This window comes from Passer montanus, unplaced genomic scaffold, assembly GCF_014805655.1.
Source record: "Passer montanus isolate IOZ18808 unplaced genomic scaffold, ASM1480565v1 scaffold3, whole genome shotgun sequence".
Lineage (NCBI taxonomy): Eukaryota > Metazoa > Chordata > Aves > Passeriformes > Passeridae > Passer > Passer montanus.
The window spans coordinates 20,012,779-20,028,327 of NW_024367707.1; the positions used below are offsets into that span (position 1 = coordinate 20,012,779).

Below are 15,549 nucleotides of genomic sequence, written 5' to 3' on the forward strand. Positions count from 1 at the left end.
ATCATAGCACCACGTTCACAGAAAAAACCAAAAATATCAGCACAAATTGCAAATCAATTTACTTTTATGTAGTACTGCAAGTCCTAGTCATTACTTTGTTTAGGTTTTTATTGTTTTGGGAGGGTTTTTTGGGTTTTTTTTTGTTTGTTTGTTTGGGGTTTTTTTGTTATTTCAAAGAAAATTAATATGGAAGCTGAAAAAATCTACCACAGTTTCAACACCTTTACCTTATTATTTTTCTCCTCTACATGGATAATAAGAAGGTTCTGTTTTTAAGCACAAATTTTAAAAAGGAAGGAAACTAATTTTGAATACTTTTTTTGAGCAAGCTAAGTCTAAACACAATGTAAAAATTTGACAATTATGGTTATCTGAATTCTCTAAGACTCTAAATTTATTTTTTAAAGATTCCAACCTAAATATTATGCATTTCCAAAGAACATGGATTCACATTGACTAGGACAACAGTGCCTCATCTGATGGATCTACCTTGTTCCTAGTCTCTGGTCAGTGAAGGCTGTGGAAAATTACACAGTTGCGAACCCCACAGCCAGGAGAATGAGACATTTGCTCCTAAGGAGTATTTACTACACTTTTACAAAATAAAAAAGTACCATGAAATGCTATTGGAAATCTTTCCCTTTGATTATATTTCCACTCCTAGACTTTGCTTTCTCTCCCATCAATGCAGGCCAATGAAGAATATATTCTAGATACACATACCTCTGAGAAGCAACTGAAAGGAAGTCCTATGACAGATGCTATCCTGGCAATAAACACGATGTTAGAACCTACATAACTTCAGAAAATAATTTTTAAAAAGCAAGCAAAATTTGTATTTGAATTTAGATTATGTTCTCCAAGGCTGAAGCATGAAAACTCCTGCTGCTTCAGACCACCTTGAAAAGGATACAGCCTGTCATTTTCTCACAGGGATGCACACCAAAAGTGGATTGGGATCCAGAAATACCAAGCTACTCTCAATCAGTTTGATGTAGCCACATGCCTCTAACTTTTTCTTTCACAAGTAGATGAGATACCATTTCTTGCCATTAGAATTTGGTCATGTTTCAGAACTGGCCACTTTCCACTCTCCAGGATACCCAGCCCAAGCACAGCTCTGATAGATTCTCAGTGAATTTCTGTGCATGCAGTTAGCACAGCTGACACACAGCATGAGAACATCTGTTTTCCAGAGAAGCAGCACAGTCTAGAAAGCTTCCCGTTCTCAAGAAGTATGAACTGTTTTCAGTTTCCCAAGCATTACAAGTGACTAAGTTTCAAAAGCAAACATACACCAGATATCACAGAAGTGTTCAACACTTTAAAAATCCACAGATTTTATTCCCTTCCATTTGCTGAACACATTTGATACCAACTGTTCAGCAGAAACACATTTAGTGTTGTGATGAGTTTTAAATATACCTGCTATGTCATGTATTTCCCCAACCCTTTCAAGAAGCAAGGGTAAGGCCTGTTGCTCAGGAGACAAAGCTTGCACAGAGCAGATTCTTGCAGCAATAAGATAATCAGACAATCGTGGAGAAGCAACAAGAATTGGAACAGAATGACTAGGAAAATGCTGATGATAGAAATAGACTTTTAATTTATCAACTGCAGTTTTGATTTTAAAAAATGGACTTCACAGTTGTTTCTTCATATAACATTTATGTGGACCACAGCTCCTTAATAGCCTATCATCATCACCATGTTTACTTACAATATTTGATGGAGACTAACACAACAAATTTTGTCACTATCCAAAACCTGTCACAGAAATAAAGTTGCACAGAGTTTTTTCTTTTAGGGTGTAATTTATGGAAAAGATGAGCAGTTTCTACTCTGCAAAGAAAACATCTACTTTGTAGTATAAAGTATATGCAAGAAACATCCCAATTCAGAATTATCTTCTTACTATTATTTAAATAATTGCTTCTTAACTTTCCTTTGCTGCAGAACTGTTTGACATTAGGGACAATGAATACACTTCAGAATTAGATGCCTTTTTCCTGGATGGCATTTGATAGCGCACATTTTTCCAGAATCTTGTGTTTGCTGAACAAGATTTCTCTGAGAAGTCTCCTTTCCATTGAATAGCTCCATGTTTTTGCTTAATGAATCTGATTGATTCTGTCATGCTCGTGTAGTCCTGTATTTCACCCATTTCTATAAGAATTACTTGAATCCCATCACGGATGAGAGCATTATACATAGCTAGCTGTTGCTCAGAGGTGTCTTCCAACAGGCAGCCCCTAGATGTTTCTGATCCCAAAATAATCATCAGTCTTCTGCTTTGCTTAAGGGTTTCATCAGCAACACTGACCACAGCTGTAAGTGATGAAGGAACAATCAAAGTCTGCATAGAAACTTTACAACTGGTGTAAAATAGTTCTTTATTTTAAAATTGCAAACATTTGAAGCTGTGGCTAGTTCAGAGCAGTGGTTGCTTTAAGATCTTCACACTTCCAATCATGATTAATGATCCATTGCATAACATAACTTCTAAAAAAGTTCTTTCCTTCAGCCCTCAGGAGAATTTATCGTTCAAAAAAAACTCAACAGTATTATTAATGCTATTAAGTCCTCATTTGTTCATCACTAAGAAAGCGCAGACCCTCACAATATCAGAACAGAATTTTCAATTAGGGGAAAAAAAAAGGAAAAAGGAAAAAATTTTCATTGGGCAAATTAGCCAATAAAACTAAATAAATACAGCTTTCTTTTAAAAAAATGTGGGTTTTAATTGCATAAGTAAACTTACAATCTGAGAACAATGTTTCAAAAGGCAACCTCTTAACTCTGCTAATTAAAGCATACCTTCTCCTGGTAAATCATCCCTTCCTAATATGAAAAGGTTATATCCACATTGTTTTTCTAAAACATCTGGGAGTATCCTACGAACAAAGGTTTCCAGACAACATATGCTCATGTCTTCACTGCTTTTTGTGTACAGGACATATGCATCGTAGATTTTCCCATCTAAAACAAACACAAACATTTCTATTAAAAAACTAAAACTCAGAAAAATGCCTTTATTGCAAAGTTTCATTTTTGGACTGTTTAGAAATAGTAATGTGAGGCTGATTTCACCTATCTAACAGAATCACCTCACAGAAGTAAAGTGATCCATGAATAAAAATAAAGATGACCAGCCAGAGCATCTGACTTAATTTCCCATCCTGGGGATGAAGGAGTCACCAAATGAACTGGGTGTAAGACCTGGGACCTGCAGGAAGGAGCTCCCAATCCTAGAGGTGCCTGGACATTAAGGAAGTACCCTCTCACAGGACTTTCTTCACCACTTCTCCTGAAAGAAACTCAACAGCAGTTATCCTGACTAACCACAAGAGAAGGTGGAAAAATGGCAATTCTTTCTTGTAATGATCCTCAGAGGGCTTTTCTCGGGTAGAAGAAAAGCCCAGAAGGCTTCTGAGGTTTTGAGAGTTAAGGCTGCATAGCAAGCTGCACTGAAAGAACCAAGCCAAAATCAGATCTAACTCAAAAAGTTTAAAACTTTGATTTTTTTTTTTCCTTTTAATTAGAACTCTATTACAGTGTTATAGTAAAACTGAATTTTTGACCAGGAGTTGAAATTACTTTTCCGTAAAAACATTTAGCACAGCCATGAGTAAACATTAACTATCTTAATGTATGTAATCCATCTACTTTCAAGCCATGGGAAACTTCAGACAGTTTAATTCTGAGAACTGACATGAAATATATCTATGATGTTGTGCTTATTTCAAATTTTTCACACCTGTCCAATATATTTGCCTACAGTGCATTAAACTAAAACACATTAGAAGAATCCCAGAACACAGAACTAGCAGCAAATTTTCTCTTTGATATGTCAACACAACTGACAGGATTTAGAAGGAAAGTGAGGGTAATAAAGAGGAATTGCAAAAATTATTTTAAAAAACCAATAACATTAATCTCTAACAAATGAGTCTGATTTTCAAAATAAATATTTAAGGCACGTCTTTAAACATCCAGTTTACAGGATGTAGCTCTGCTGACACCTATTGTTCATCATCAGAGTGACCATAAATCTACATGTAAAGAAACTACAGAAAAGCAATAAACAACGTGCTCCTTTTGGAATAACCTACAGTTCTTCTTTTGACCTATCTCACTGTGTTCCCTTCAATATTACACAGTCTTTATTACTTCAAGCAAAATTATCTATTTTATCCATATGACTGAAAAAATCCTGCACAAAATGTCTTTGTGCATATCTACAAATTCCTTATGGAAGTTCTATATAGATTGTACTAAATAATCCCATTATTTGTCAGAAGTAAAGGCAAGAGAGAAAAATCAGTAGGCTAATTACACTTACATACCTGGTGACACTCACATACCTTCCTTACTTGTAAGGGCACAGACAGAATTACGGTACCACAGTACCAAATCAATCTTGAAAATCTTGAAGATTATTAAAGTAATAAATGTTAAAATTAACAAAGAGACAAGCCCTCCAGTCAGCCATCTTCGTATGTCAGGAACTGCATAAAAATATAAGAAATTTGTTTTAAATGTTGAATTTGTCCAAAACTGATCTTTCACATAAATTCAATATGAATTTCAATATTACATTTTTCATTCCTATTTCCCTTGGTTTTTAAATAATGATAAATACAATGCTATTGTGATTTCTTCCCTATGCACAGGCACATGCATACTGCAAACTGTAATACATCTGTTTCCTCTCAACATGATACACGAGAACTTGGTATCAAAAATCCTTCTGGGGAAGAATAGATAATCACAGGCCTCAAAATAATAGTATTTTTTACCTCTGTGTTTAAATATAATATAGGATGCGACTTGCCCAAAGGCATTTGAAGCTTGACAGACAAAAGGCTGTTCATAGTCTTCACTCCTTACTTCTGAAATTATTAGCTGCACGGAATGCATAGGGCGCCCGTCGTAAGAAGTTTCTCCCCTGTCCAAAAGGTGACAAATAGAACCATAAAACCACAGCCCATTCAGGAATGGCTTCATCTCTAACAACTGCAGCACAACAGTGGTTATTTCCTTCTGCAAAAGTCAACCACACTTCCCAACAGATGAACAATTACCTCATATGAATGAAACCCAAACAGTCAGACCTCTCCTCGTGCTGACATTTAGCAGATGCGTCGGAAAGCATCAAGACATCAAGAGGTTATCTTATCTGCAGCTGTGTTTCCCCAAAGGAACTACAGTTGGAAGTTCAAAAATATGCCTTACAAACCTAAATAAACTCTTGCTATGGGCTTCCCAATCCCTGTGAGAGTAGATGGACATAGATATTTCACAGGATATGACATTCAGGGAATGAATGAACCAACATCACTAATGCAAGTGACCAAAGATGACCATGTAAGTGCTAGGAAGTACAAAAAATAACATTGCTTTTGCAATATCGTGTCTCTGGTTTATAGCACAATTGTTTATGGCTCTATAATTCTTTATGACAGTATAATACATTACTTTTGCAGAGTGTTTTCTCTTTGTGAGCAACCAAGTAAGTCAGCATTTTGTTTTTCCCTCTGTTTTATTTTGAAAACTAATTTCTTGCAACTATATGCTTACTTTGCAGACATCATTCTCTTTTCTTCACTGTTTTTTTGGTCCTAGATAGTGCTCCAGAATTTACAAAAATTATCACTTTTTTTAATTCACAGCAGCACCATAAGGGCTGACAAAAAACCCTGAGATTTTTAGTTAAAACCTGTAATGTCTAAGAACATTTCAGATTGCCTCTTGCTCCAGTTTGAGTTGGTCCTTCCAGTCAGGTATAATTTCTCTTCTTCTAATTCCATTTAACCTGCTTTTCATCATCAACTTATCTCCCACTTGCCCTTCACATGCATAACTCAGTCCAAGTTCTGCCAAAACCCAGCTCATCACTGGAAATCTGTCTCCCTTTTCTCCTCTAACCTCTAAGCTTCAGTAAAAATGCCCTCAATAAAGGCTTCCATTAGCTCTTCAGTTGATCTCAGTTAAATTTCTCTAACTTAATGCCCTTAAACCTACAAATATTGATTTTTCCTGTATAGCACAGATTTGTCCTCTTGCAGCCTTTCAGATGTGGAACACAGAAGAAAGAGAGTCTGAAGATCATGCACCTGAACATGCCTGATTCGACCAAAAGAGGTCTCTGCCAGGCCAGAGCTTGCTCAAAAGAAACTGTATTACAATTATAGGACTGTAACAAAACACCTTTTCCCCGCAGTGGAAATTCAGACTGATTTTTTACAATGAGCAAGAAACGTACAATCACATGTGAAGCTCATGTGTCTACTATGTTTAAACTTTCTATTTCAAAGCAGAAAGTCAGTTGGAGAAGGCAAGCATTAGAGTTTTTAAGAAGATTGCTGTTTAAAGCAAAGGGAAAATGTTGCTAAATATTTTAATGTCAAAGGGAGAAAGTGTTACTTTGGTTGCCAACACATATATTTTCTAATCTGAAAATATACTTACTCATAGGGACTTGCAAAAATTCTGCTCATATAAAACACATCAATATACACACCGTTGCCTGTCCAGTACACCTCATACCCATCAGCACCTGTGGTGTTGCAATCCACAGTAACCTGTGAGCCTATAAAATTGTGTTAAAGTAAAGAATTAATTTCCATGACCTAATTGAAGTCTATACAATCCTGTTCATGGATTCACACACACACACCAGCTAAGAATGATATTAAACCCTTTCAAAAAAGTTACTCTAACAGAGGGTCTATATTATCAACGATCTGCAGGTCCGGAAAGAGAATAGTAGGACAGAAGAAGCTGAATCCAGGAAGGAGATGCTTCTCCTTGGGGCATCACTTTTCCTGCAGATTCAAGATGGACCTGTTTTTAGAATCACTTCCAGAGTGATGGAAAGCAACAGATGTGACAGATAATCACTTGGGTTCCTACAATTTTCCTTGCATTTGAGAAATTTCTTTAGGACTTTGCAAGCAACATGCCTCTTTTCTTTCCCTCCCACCCCTCATTCCTCCTTTGGGAGATCAACAGAGAGAAACTGACCAGTGAAGTAGTTTTTTCATAAAATAAAAAAAAAGCAGAGAATAAGACACCCCTTGAGAATACATTTTAACTAGGATACAAATTCATATCTTCTCTAGAAAAAACTACTCACCAAGTTCCACTTCAATGGAGTTGTTTCTTGGGTAAGTTATTTCTGGAGGCTTTTTTGGTGGGGTCACTAAGAACAAGAAAGAAAGTTCTTTTCAGAAGAACAGGGGCAGTTGCAGTCTGTTTTATGCTCTATAATACAAGTACAACCTAAAAACATCCCTTGTACTAAATACAAGGTTGTCAGCCATTTTATAACAAAATATCACTCAATACCGAAAGTACCATATCTCAGATAATCTGTCATTACTGCACTTTTAGGTGAAAAACAGTAGTCCTAAGCATGTCCATCCCCAAATTAGTTCTTTCCACTTTAGTAATGAGCACAAAGACAGTGAAATTATTTACTTGCCTTCTACAACCAGACTGATGTCTCGTGAAATATTATATTGTTTCCCATTGTAGGTATATGTTGTTTCACATGTGTAGTTTCCTCCATCATGTACAGTCACATTGAAAATTATAAGGTCACTGTTTGAAAGGGCAAACCTTTTTCCTTTCAGCAGCTGGCAGTCCTAAAAGTGTATAGAGAACTCTGTTAATTCACATCTCTGTATATTTCCATGGTTTGTCTCTCTTTGACACAATCTGAAGTTTCAATGGACCACAGCGTAAGGATGGTTATGCAGAGGCTGAGGAAGAGTGAGGTCAGCAGAATATGAAGAAATGCACACTTCACTTCAGCTGAGGTTTTAATTTAAAGATACCCCAGTTCATTCCCTTTGGAAAACAACTTTTGATATTAGAGAAATAAGAAAGTAAAATGTGGGTTGTCAGTACTTGCAAAAGTATTCCTCAGTGAAGCATCACTCAATAATTAGACTTTATTTTTAACAGCCTCAATGTTACTGGTACCATGTGGACTGCATGAGCCTGAAGCAGGAATCTGGCAGACAGCACTACATTCTTGTAACAGAAAGAGCCTTAAAGAGAGCGTGAACAACAAGAAATAGAATAATGGAATAGAACAGTATTGAGCACCTAATGAACAGATGCCACCTGGTGGGTACGTGGGTCAGCATCACTCCCACACCTCAGCTGACATTCTGTTCTGATAATCAAGAACGCCTTTAAAAGACAGAAAGTCTTATCTTCTTCAAATTTGTTTTAAAAAGCATTTTTCTCCAACTTAAAATAAATCTTTAGTTCTTCTGTTCCAATTCTCAAAGATCACTGATTTTTATTCTAAACAATGGACAGATATAAGACAGAACAAAACACTATATTCTCACCTTATACCAACGAACAGGATGAATATTCTTCTCTGTCCTGAAATAATCCAAGTGGGGACAAACGACCTTTGCAGAAGATGATGTGAATATCACCTCCTCTACAGCAAATTTTTCATTTAAGCATAAACCATCAATCCTCTCAAAAACTGTTACTTTTGTACACATTTTTTTGCAGCTTGTCAAATTCCTGTAATTAATAGAACACAATTAAATTAACCTATTTAACACATTTTGCAGGTCAAAAATATATGGCATTCTGTTTGGAGAAGAAAGAGAAGAAAAAATATTTGCAGTTTCTTTAATAGATTTACTTTTTCCTACAAGGAAAAAAAACCCCAAAACTACATTTAATTTCTCCAAACTAAAGTTATTTTTTTGTAGATGCATTCCCTCTACTTCATTAGTATTTCTCTTACCCTCAAAATTTTACTTGCTTTCTAAAAGTTACTCACTTTGCAACTAATTTCTGTAAAAATATAATTTTTTTTAACTTTCACCTTATGACACATTCATAATCTCCAGAATCTTCTAACATGGCAGGAAGAAACCAAATCAGATTCTTCTGCTGATGAACTCTAGACAGTTTGTCTCTAGGCACAGCTCTCTTGTTACCAACTTTATACCATGTTAAGTTGTAGTCTCCACTTTTCAAGCTCTTTTCCAGTGAACATTTAATAGCAAGAGGCTGCCCATCAGGCACAAGACTATGCTTTAACATCACATCATAGGCTTCACATTTCTCTAAAGGAAAGAGATAAGCATTAAAGAAAAACTCAAACACTCTGCAAAAATATACTGAATTCATTTCCTGATTATAAAGTTCATTGGAGTTTTCACCTCCATTCTCAAGTCAACTACTAAAAATACAATTTTAATCCCTTACTTATCATTGCAGCGGAGAGTACTACTCAGTAGTTTACAGATGTAGTTATGCCACTAAAATGAAATGCTGTTTTTTGAATGCAATCTTTACACGCAGTAGAATGCCTTTGTAGCAGAGTTATCATTTGCGTGTTTTATTTCAGATGCAAATTACTAAAATACTTGTGTTTCTCCAGTCTGTTTCGTGGGCATGTACACAAACACATACATGCACACAAAATTCACATTTAATGTATTTTTTTTTAACTTCACTTAACTGTAGTTAAGACTGTGCTTTTGATATTTAAACGTCCTAAGACGACACAGAAGTAAAGATTGTGTTGTACAAATATTAAATTTGCTACAGGAATTTCAACTGACCCTTCATTTTATGAACATTGAGAGAGGAATCATTACAATCACCAATGAGCTCATCTTTCTTACTTTACTTCTGACACAGACTCATGCAGAAAAAGAGCAACACCAAGAGTTTGGTTTGGGCTTTTTTTTTTTTCTTTTTTGCAATAAAAAAAGGCACCAGCTCTGGCTACCATGGTCCACGTTCCCAAGTCAGTAATACATTTATCGAAACTTCCTTGTTTTGTTATTTTATAAGAACTGCCACAGAGTGTCATGCAACTGTCTGTTTAGCCCAAAATCCTGTATCTGATAACTATCATTGGCAACTGTGCAGAACAGAGGAGGACACAATAAATACAATACCACTCTGACTTCAATCTCTTTACTGAAGGGACTGAACTGAGATCAGTTCTGCATGCAAAACCATTCACTGATTTTTATAAATTTTCTGAGTATCATGCATTTCTTGTTATGAGAAATAGTACACTTCTTCTCATCTGCCTATTCTATGATATTTACATTTTCATAGACCTTCATCCCATCTTGCTTCTGTCTCTTTACCTCAGAGTCCTCCTCATTTGGAGACTTCTCATATGGAAGCCATCCCATATCAGACAACACTGTCACTCATCTCTCCACCTCTTCTGATACCATCTTTCTGAGATGTAATGACCAGAACTGCAGAGTTCGACTGGCACAGATTCACTGTGGGGTTAAAGCGTAGTATAATGAGGCTTTCTGTTTTCTGCTGTCATGCTTTCCAAAAATTCTGGTCACCACTGATGACAGTTAATGATTCCAGAGAGCATCCAGAGACATCAAAGCAGCATTTCCCCAAGTGGCTATTAATTAACTTAATGCTCACATCACACACATACAGCATACTTACTTCTGCTATACATGCATGACCTTTCATCCCTTCATGCCCCTTCACAGCCACTTGATTTTACTGACTGACATTCTATCACTAAACTATTTGATATCCAGGCACCTTCTGCATAGCAAGCATCCGTTTTAACCACTAAAGAATAATTTTGTGTCATCCACAGTTTTCATCATCTCACCACAGATCTTTTCCAAATTACTTATCCAAACATTGAATTACTCAGGTATCTGAGCTGAATGCCCCATAATAACTGTGGTGATTGTGATATGCTGTGGCCACAGAAACTGATCATGTTTTTCTGCCACTTAATGCTAATATTCTTCACCAGTGTAAGAGACACCAGCACATGCTAAAGACCACCCAGCTGGAAAGCAGATCTGCAGAGAACATCGGGGTCCTGGTAGACCACAAGCTGATCATGAGCCACCAGTGCTCCCTCATGGCAAAAGAAGGCTAACAGTGTCCTGGGATGCATTAGGACATGCCAGATTTGAATTTACTGGAGAGAGCCCAGCAAATAGCTACAATCATGATTAAGGGAGTGGAGCAACTCTCACTTGAGTAGAAGATGAAAGAGCAGGAACTGCTCAGCCTAGAGAAGAGAAGAGAAGATCTGATGAGTGTGTGGGTGGATCTTATCAATGTGTGTAAATACCTGATGGGAAGGACACATATTGATAAGATCCACCCACACACTCCTCAGACAAAGAGACAGACTTTTGCCAGCCGAGCTCACTTACAGGATTATGCAATGAGCGCAAACTGAAACATAAAATATTCTATCTGAACAAAAAAAAAAAAAACCTTTTTTATTGTAAGGGTGATCCAACAGTGGAACAAGATGCCCAAGGAAGTTGTGGAGTTTCCATTTGCAGAGGGTTTTTTTTTTGACCCTGTAAAGTTAGATGTCAAGGGCTCCTGTCTAACCTAAATGATTGTTATAAGTTAGAACATGAAATATCACATACGATGTTTTATAGGTTCTTTTCCTTCTCTTGGCACTATTTAAAAGAACTCATTGGCATGCATGTAAATTTCACTATTACGGCCACTTCTTCAGAAAGTTAGTATTACTTGTATGAAAAAAAGTTCCATTAAAATTCAGAACAAGACTTACCATAGCTACCAACAGACTTACTTGCAATAATTAAAGACAGAAATGCTGTTGCAATGTTACATGAAAACAGTGTTTTTGCTGCCATGTTCCCCTGCTGAAATGGAAAGAAAACTTTCAATTAGTGGTTTCCAATATGAAATTCCATAATTTAAAGTAAACTTCTGCATTACACAATTAATATAGCAATTACACAGTTTAAAGAGAACACATGAAATACAGGAATTTCTTTTACTTGTTTTGAGCCTGTTACCTGCTTTTACACCTGACAGCTCCTAATTATTACACCAGAAGGAAAAAAAAATGAGTGAAAATCTCCTATTTCAGCTTGTCAAGCACTTGGGGTTTTTTGCATCGCTAGCACACTCCTTCCCTTAGTGCTTAGGAAAGCATTTCTTGCTTTCCTAAGCTACAGTCATAGATTCTCTAACTCTCCCTTAGATGGGATCTGATTTCATAATTCTTACTTTTTTTGCCACCCACTTCTGTACTGCAGCCAGTTATGCTACAACCTGTCTGATGGGGAGGATAGGACATAACTTGCATACAGTCTTCAAAGCATAAACTCACTATGGATTTATAAACAAAGACAATTATTCTTTTTTTTCTGGATTTTTTTTCCTAATTATTTCTAACCCTACCTTTTTTCTTTGAATACTACTAAGTACTGATCTGATATTTCTATGGGCCTATAGTAAAATTTCAAGATCTCATCACTGGGTACTAAGAATCAGGCAAACTCAGTCAGCTGTTGAGCACATGATGTTAGGATTTTGGTCATATGTTTTCACTTAAAATTTTTCATATATTTCTCTACAACAATTTTCTTCTGCTATTATTACCCAGTCATTACTATCATGACATCTTTGTGCCATTCTTTGCAATTTACACCTCCATGTTCTAGCCTGAATACATTAGTATTGTTGGCAAATTCTGCCACTGAAACAGATGCCCTCTGTCTAGACCATCAAAATACATGCTGAGGAGTTGTTTGGGACTTTAGTAGTGATGTTTCTTCACCTAAAATCCAGGTATTTATCTTTTATATGCTTATTTATATATTTGAGAATGATTGTCAGGACTCTTTAGTAGTCCTCTGATCCCTAACATGTTTGGAGAAGGATCTCTTAGTTGCATGCCTCTGGCAAGCTGTTCCTTAACTTGACCTGCTTTACTGTTTTTGTTTATATTCAGCCGACCACAGTGTTTCACAGCACAGTGAGAGGACAAATGCAACTATTCCAGCTGAAGTATGAGCAGGAGGACCCCATCCTGTCGTGACAAACATTGAGCTGATCACCACTTTCTACAAGAGTCGAAGATGACACTTCCGGCTGCCGTGTCTTACTTCACCAGACTGACTCAGAAGTGTGCCATGTGTTGAGTCAGCCACACTGCCTCTTGCAGTGCCTGCTTCCCTTCTTCCCTTTCTCTTTCCTCCTCCCGCCTTGCAAATCTCCACTCAAATTACCAGGCAGGTCTCTTCTTGCCTAGCTCTAAGATGGGATGAGCCCCTGAAAGAATCCTGACACAAACATTAAAATCTCAGGAGGTAGGTTATATGTGTTTGTACAAAAGCTACAACTTTTTCTATTATTCGTGATGCACAGAATCTCTTAAAAATCTATACTTTTTAATTTTAAAGAAGAGGAAAATATTGTAACATATAATTTAAAGATAAAACAGGATTGAATAGACTCCACTTATGAGCAGGTATTTTCTTTATGACTTCTCTGAATCACTGCGTTTTCACAAACTCTGCTCTCTTACAACATTACCTTGTTCTTGCTCTAGTGGTCTGTCTCACAAGAGCTCTCTCAAAAAGTTTTTTGCCCCACCAGTAAATTTAGCAGATGCAGAAGTAGTATTTTACTACATCCCAAAAGAAAGTCTTCCAGGATGCTGCTTTTCTATAATTTCAATATTCTATCTATTTAAATTTATAATTTGCCTTTTTGTCAACATAGAAAAACTTGCTAACATATGTAGAGCCCTGTGAAACCATACACGCCACTTTGAGGAGACTCCCTCTTCTCTCACTTTCCCTGATAAAAATTTCCATTTCTATGGAAGGTAGACACAACAGCAAAATTAGGCTCTTCTCTGTGCATGCATTCACATAAATAAGGATGAAATAACATACATTCAATTGCAGAACCAATTGCAAATGTTTTTCCTACCCCATTCTGCCATGATAAACGGCTAAATTTCTGCCTTTCCCCAGCCATTCTGTCCACATCTTGAGCACTCAATCGACCTTTGAAGCTTTATCATTCACAACAGACTTCAGCTCTGGTTATCTTTGCCCAGATTTTCCAAAGGGGAAGAAAATTTCAGGTATGCGAAGCCATGTCCATAAAGTTTTATCCTGAAAGGAAATATTTTTATCAATTGCAGTTTTTTAAAAAAATCATTACAACCACCCCCCACCCCTCAAAAAAAACATCAAATTTCTGAAAGAGGTCCTCACTTATATGTGCACCTGAATTACAATCACAGCATAGATGACAGAATGTAGGCATAATTTGCATTAAAATTTCTGATTGAATTGGCATAACCACCTTTTTATCTGCTTTTTAGTCCTTTCAAAGTTGATCTACTCAATAAAAAAAGAAGTCTCCCCAAAACTTCAAAGGATCACAGGTTTCACTGATTCTGGTAAACTTGTGGCAGGTTTATTTGAATCTCATTCAAAAGCACAAACTGATTCAAACATGCAACAGTCCTCGGAACTGAGAGAACCAACAGAAAGTCAGAGTACCACACTATTTCTCATATATAAGCCTAGGAACATTTTAAATCATAAAAAATTAATATTAATTACCTTAAATGCTCCTATTAACTGCAAGGTACACCATGGCTCTTCTAGAGAGATTAATCAAGTGCCTCACTTTTGCTCACGAAAAGAAGGATGGCGGCACATACATCCATAGCTCCACTGGACACACCTAGTCAGCGTGGAAGAGTTGCGTTAGCCCCGTCGGGATGCAGCGACAGCTCTGCGACTATTGCGATAGCCGTGCTTCTGTCAAACGCTGGCATCGCTCAGCGGGTGCGGCAGGAAATCATTTTCCAATACTCTTCATTTAAATTGCGACGTACTTCTGGAAGCATTCCGTGGGAAGGGGCTGTGGCTGCTGGGCGCTGCAGGGACCTGCCAGGGGCAGCTGCGGAGAGCAGGCGCTCGCTCGCTCTCGGTCAGGAGCCGAGCCACGGATCCTTTACGAGAGGTCTCACCCCTACTCCTAAAGTGTGCCCAGCCCCGTTTCCCCAGCAGACACTGCCTCGCTCCGAGCCACCTCCCAGCCCCAAAAGCGACCGTGGGCGCCGCAGCTCTGTGGATGTGTGCAGGGATCACCCCGGCCTGGCCGAGGCCGCCCGCCCTCTCACAGGGGAGCGGCGCTCCCGGCCGCACCTGCCCGGCCCGGCCCGGCCGTCCGTGCCCGCTCGGGGCCGAGGCACACCCTGAGCCCCCGTTACACCGAGGGCCCGCTGGGGCCGGGCCAGGGCCCGGGGATTCCCCTACCTGCTCCTCGGGATGGGGGAGCCCCGCTGCCGCCTCCCGGAGAGCCCCGGCAGCCGCGGGACGGGCGGCTCGGCCCAGCCACGCCTCACCTTCCCCGCCTGCCAACCCGGTGTCCCCAGGACGGGGGTGGCCCTGGGCAGGGCAGGGCCACCCCCGTCCCCTCCCGTCCCCTGCCCGCAGGTAAGCGGTGCTGGTTAAACGCAAGCTCCGAAAAGCAAAGCGTTTGAGCAGGCACCCCAGCCCCTCGCTGCCGCGGGCTGGGCTCAGCCTCCGCCGCAGGAAATCCTCCAAGACTGCGAGATGTGAGGTGACTGACTTTTGTTTGTTTATTTACAAAGTACGAACAGCTGCAGCCCTCCCTAGCTGAAGAGACCCTGTCGCTGGAAGAGGAAAAGCCCTTCAAGACTCGTGGAGGCTGTTGGCAGGAGCATCTCGG

The 15,549-nt window shown here is 38.5% G+C and overlaps 1 protein-coding gene across 3 annotated transcripts; it reads right to left on the reverse strand.

Moving 5' to 3' along the window:
• Positions 1-1,580: 1,580 nt before the first annotated feature.
• LOC120504700 (interleukin-1 receptor type 1-like) lies at positions 1,581-14,537 on the reverse strand. 3 transcript variants are annotated; one of them, XM_039714453.1, is made up of 13 exons: positions 14,412-14,537; positions 13,768-13,955; positions 11,612-11,684; positions 10,149-10,292; positions 8,864-9,107; positions 8,367-8,553; positions 7,487-7,649; positions 7,139-7,204; positions 6,472-6,592; positions 4,800-4,948; positions 4,365-4,508; positions 2,818-2,979; positions 1,581-2,328 (listed from the first exon to the last, which is right to left on the reverse strand). In XM_039714453.1, the coding sequence occupies exons 5-13, from the start codon at positions 9,082-9,084 to the stop codon at positions 1,937-1,939; spliced, it is 1,605 nt and encodes a 534-aa protein (XP_039570387.1). In that variant the 5' UTR covers positions 9,085-9,107; positions 10,149-10,292; positions 11,612-11,684; positions 13,768-13,955; positions 14,412-14,537; the 3' UTR covers positions 1,581-1,936. The 3 variants fall into 3 exon arrangements, with proteins under 3 accessions (XP_039570387.1, XP_039570384.1, XP_039570385.1); XM_039714450.1 differs by lacking the exon at positions 10,149-10,292; XM_039714451.1 differs by having other exon boundaries at positions 8,864-10,292.
• Positions 14,538-15,549: the final 1,012 nt, after the last annotated feature.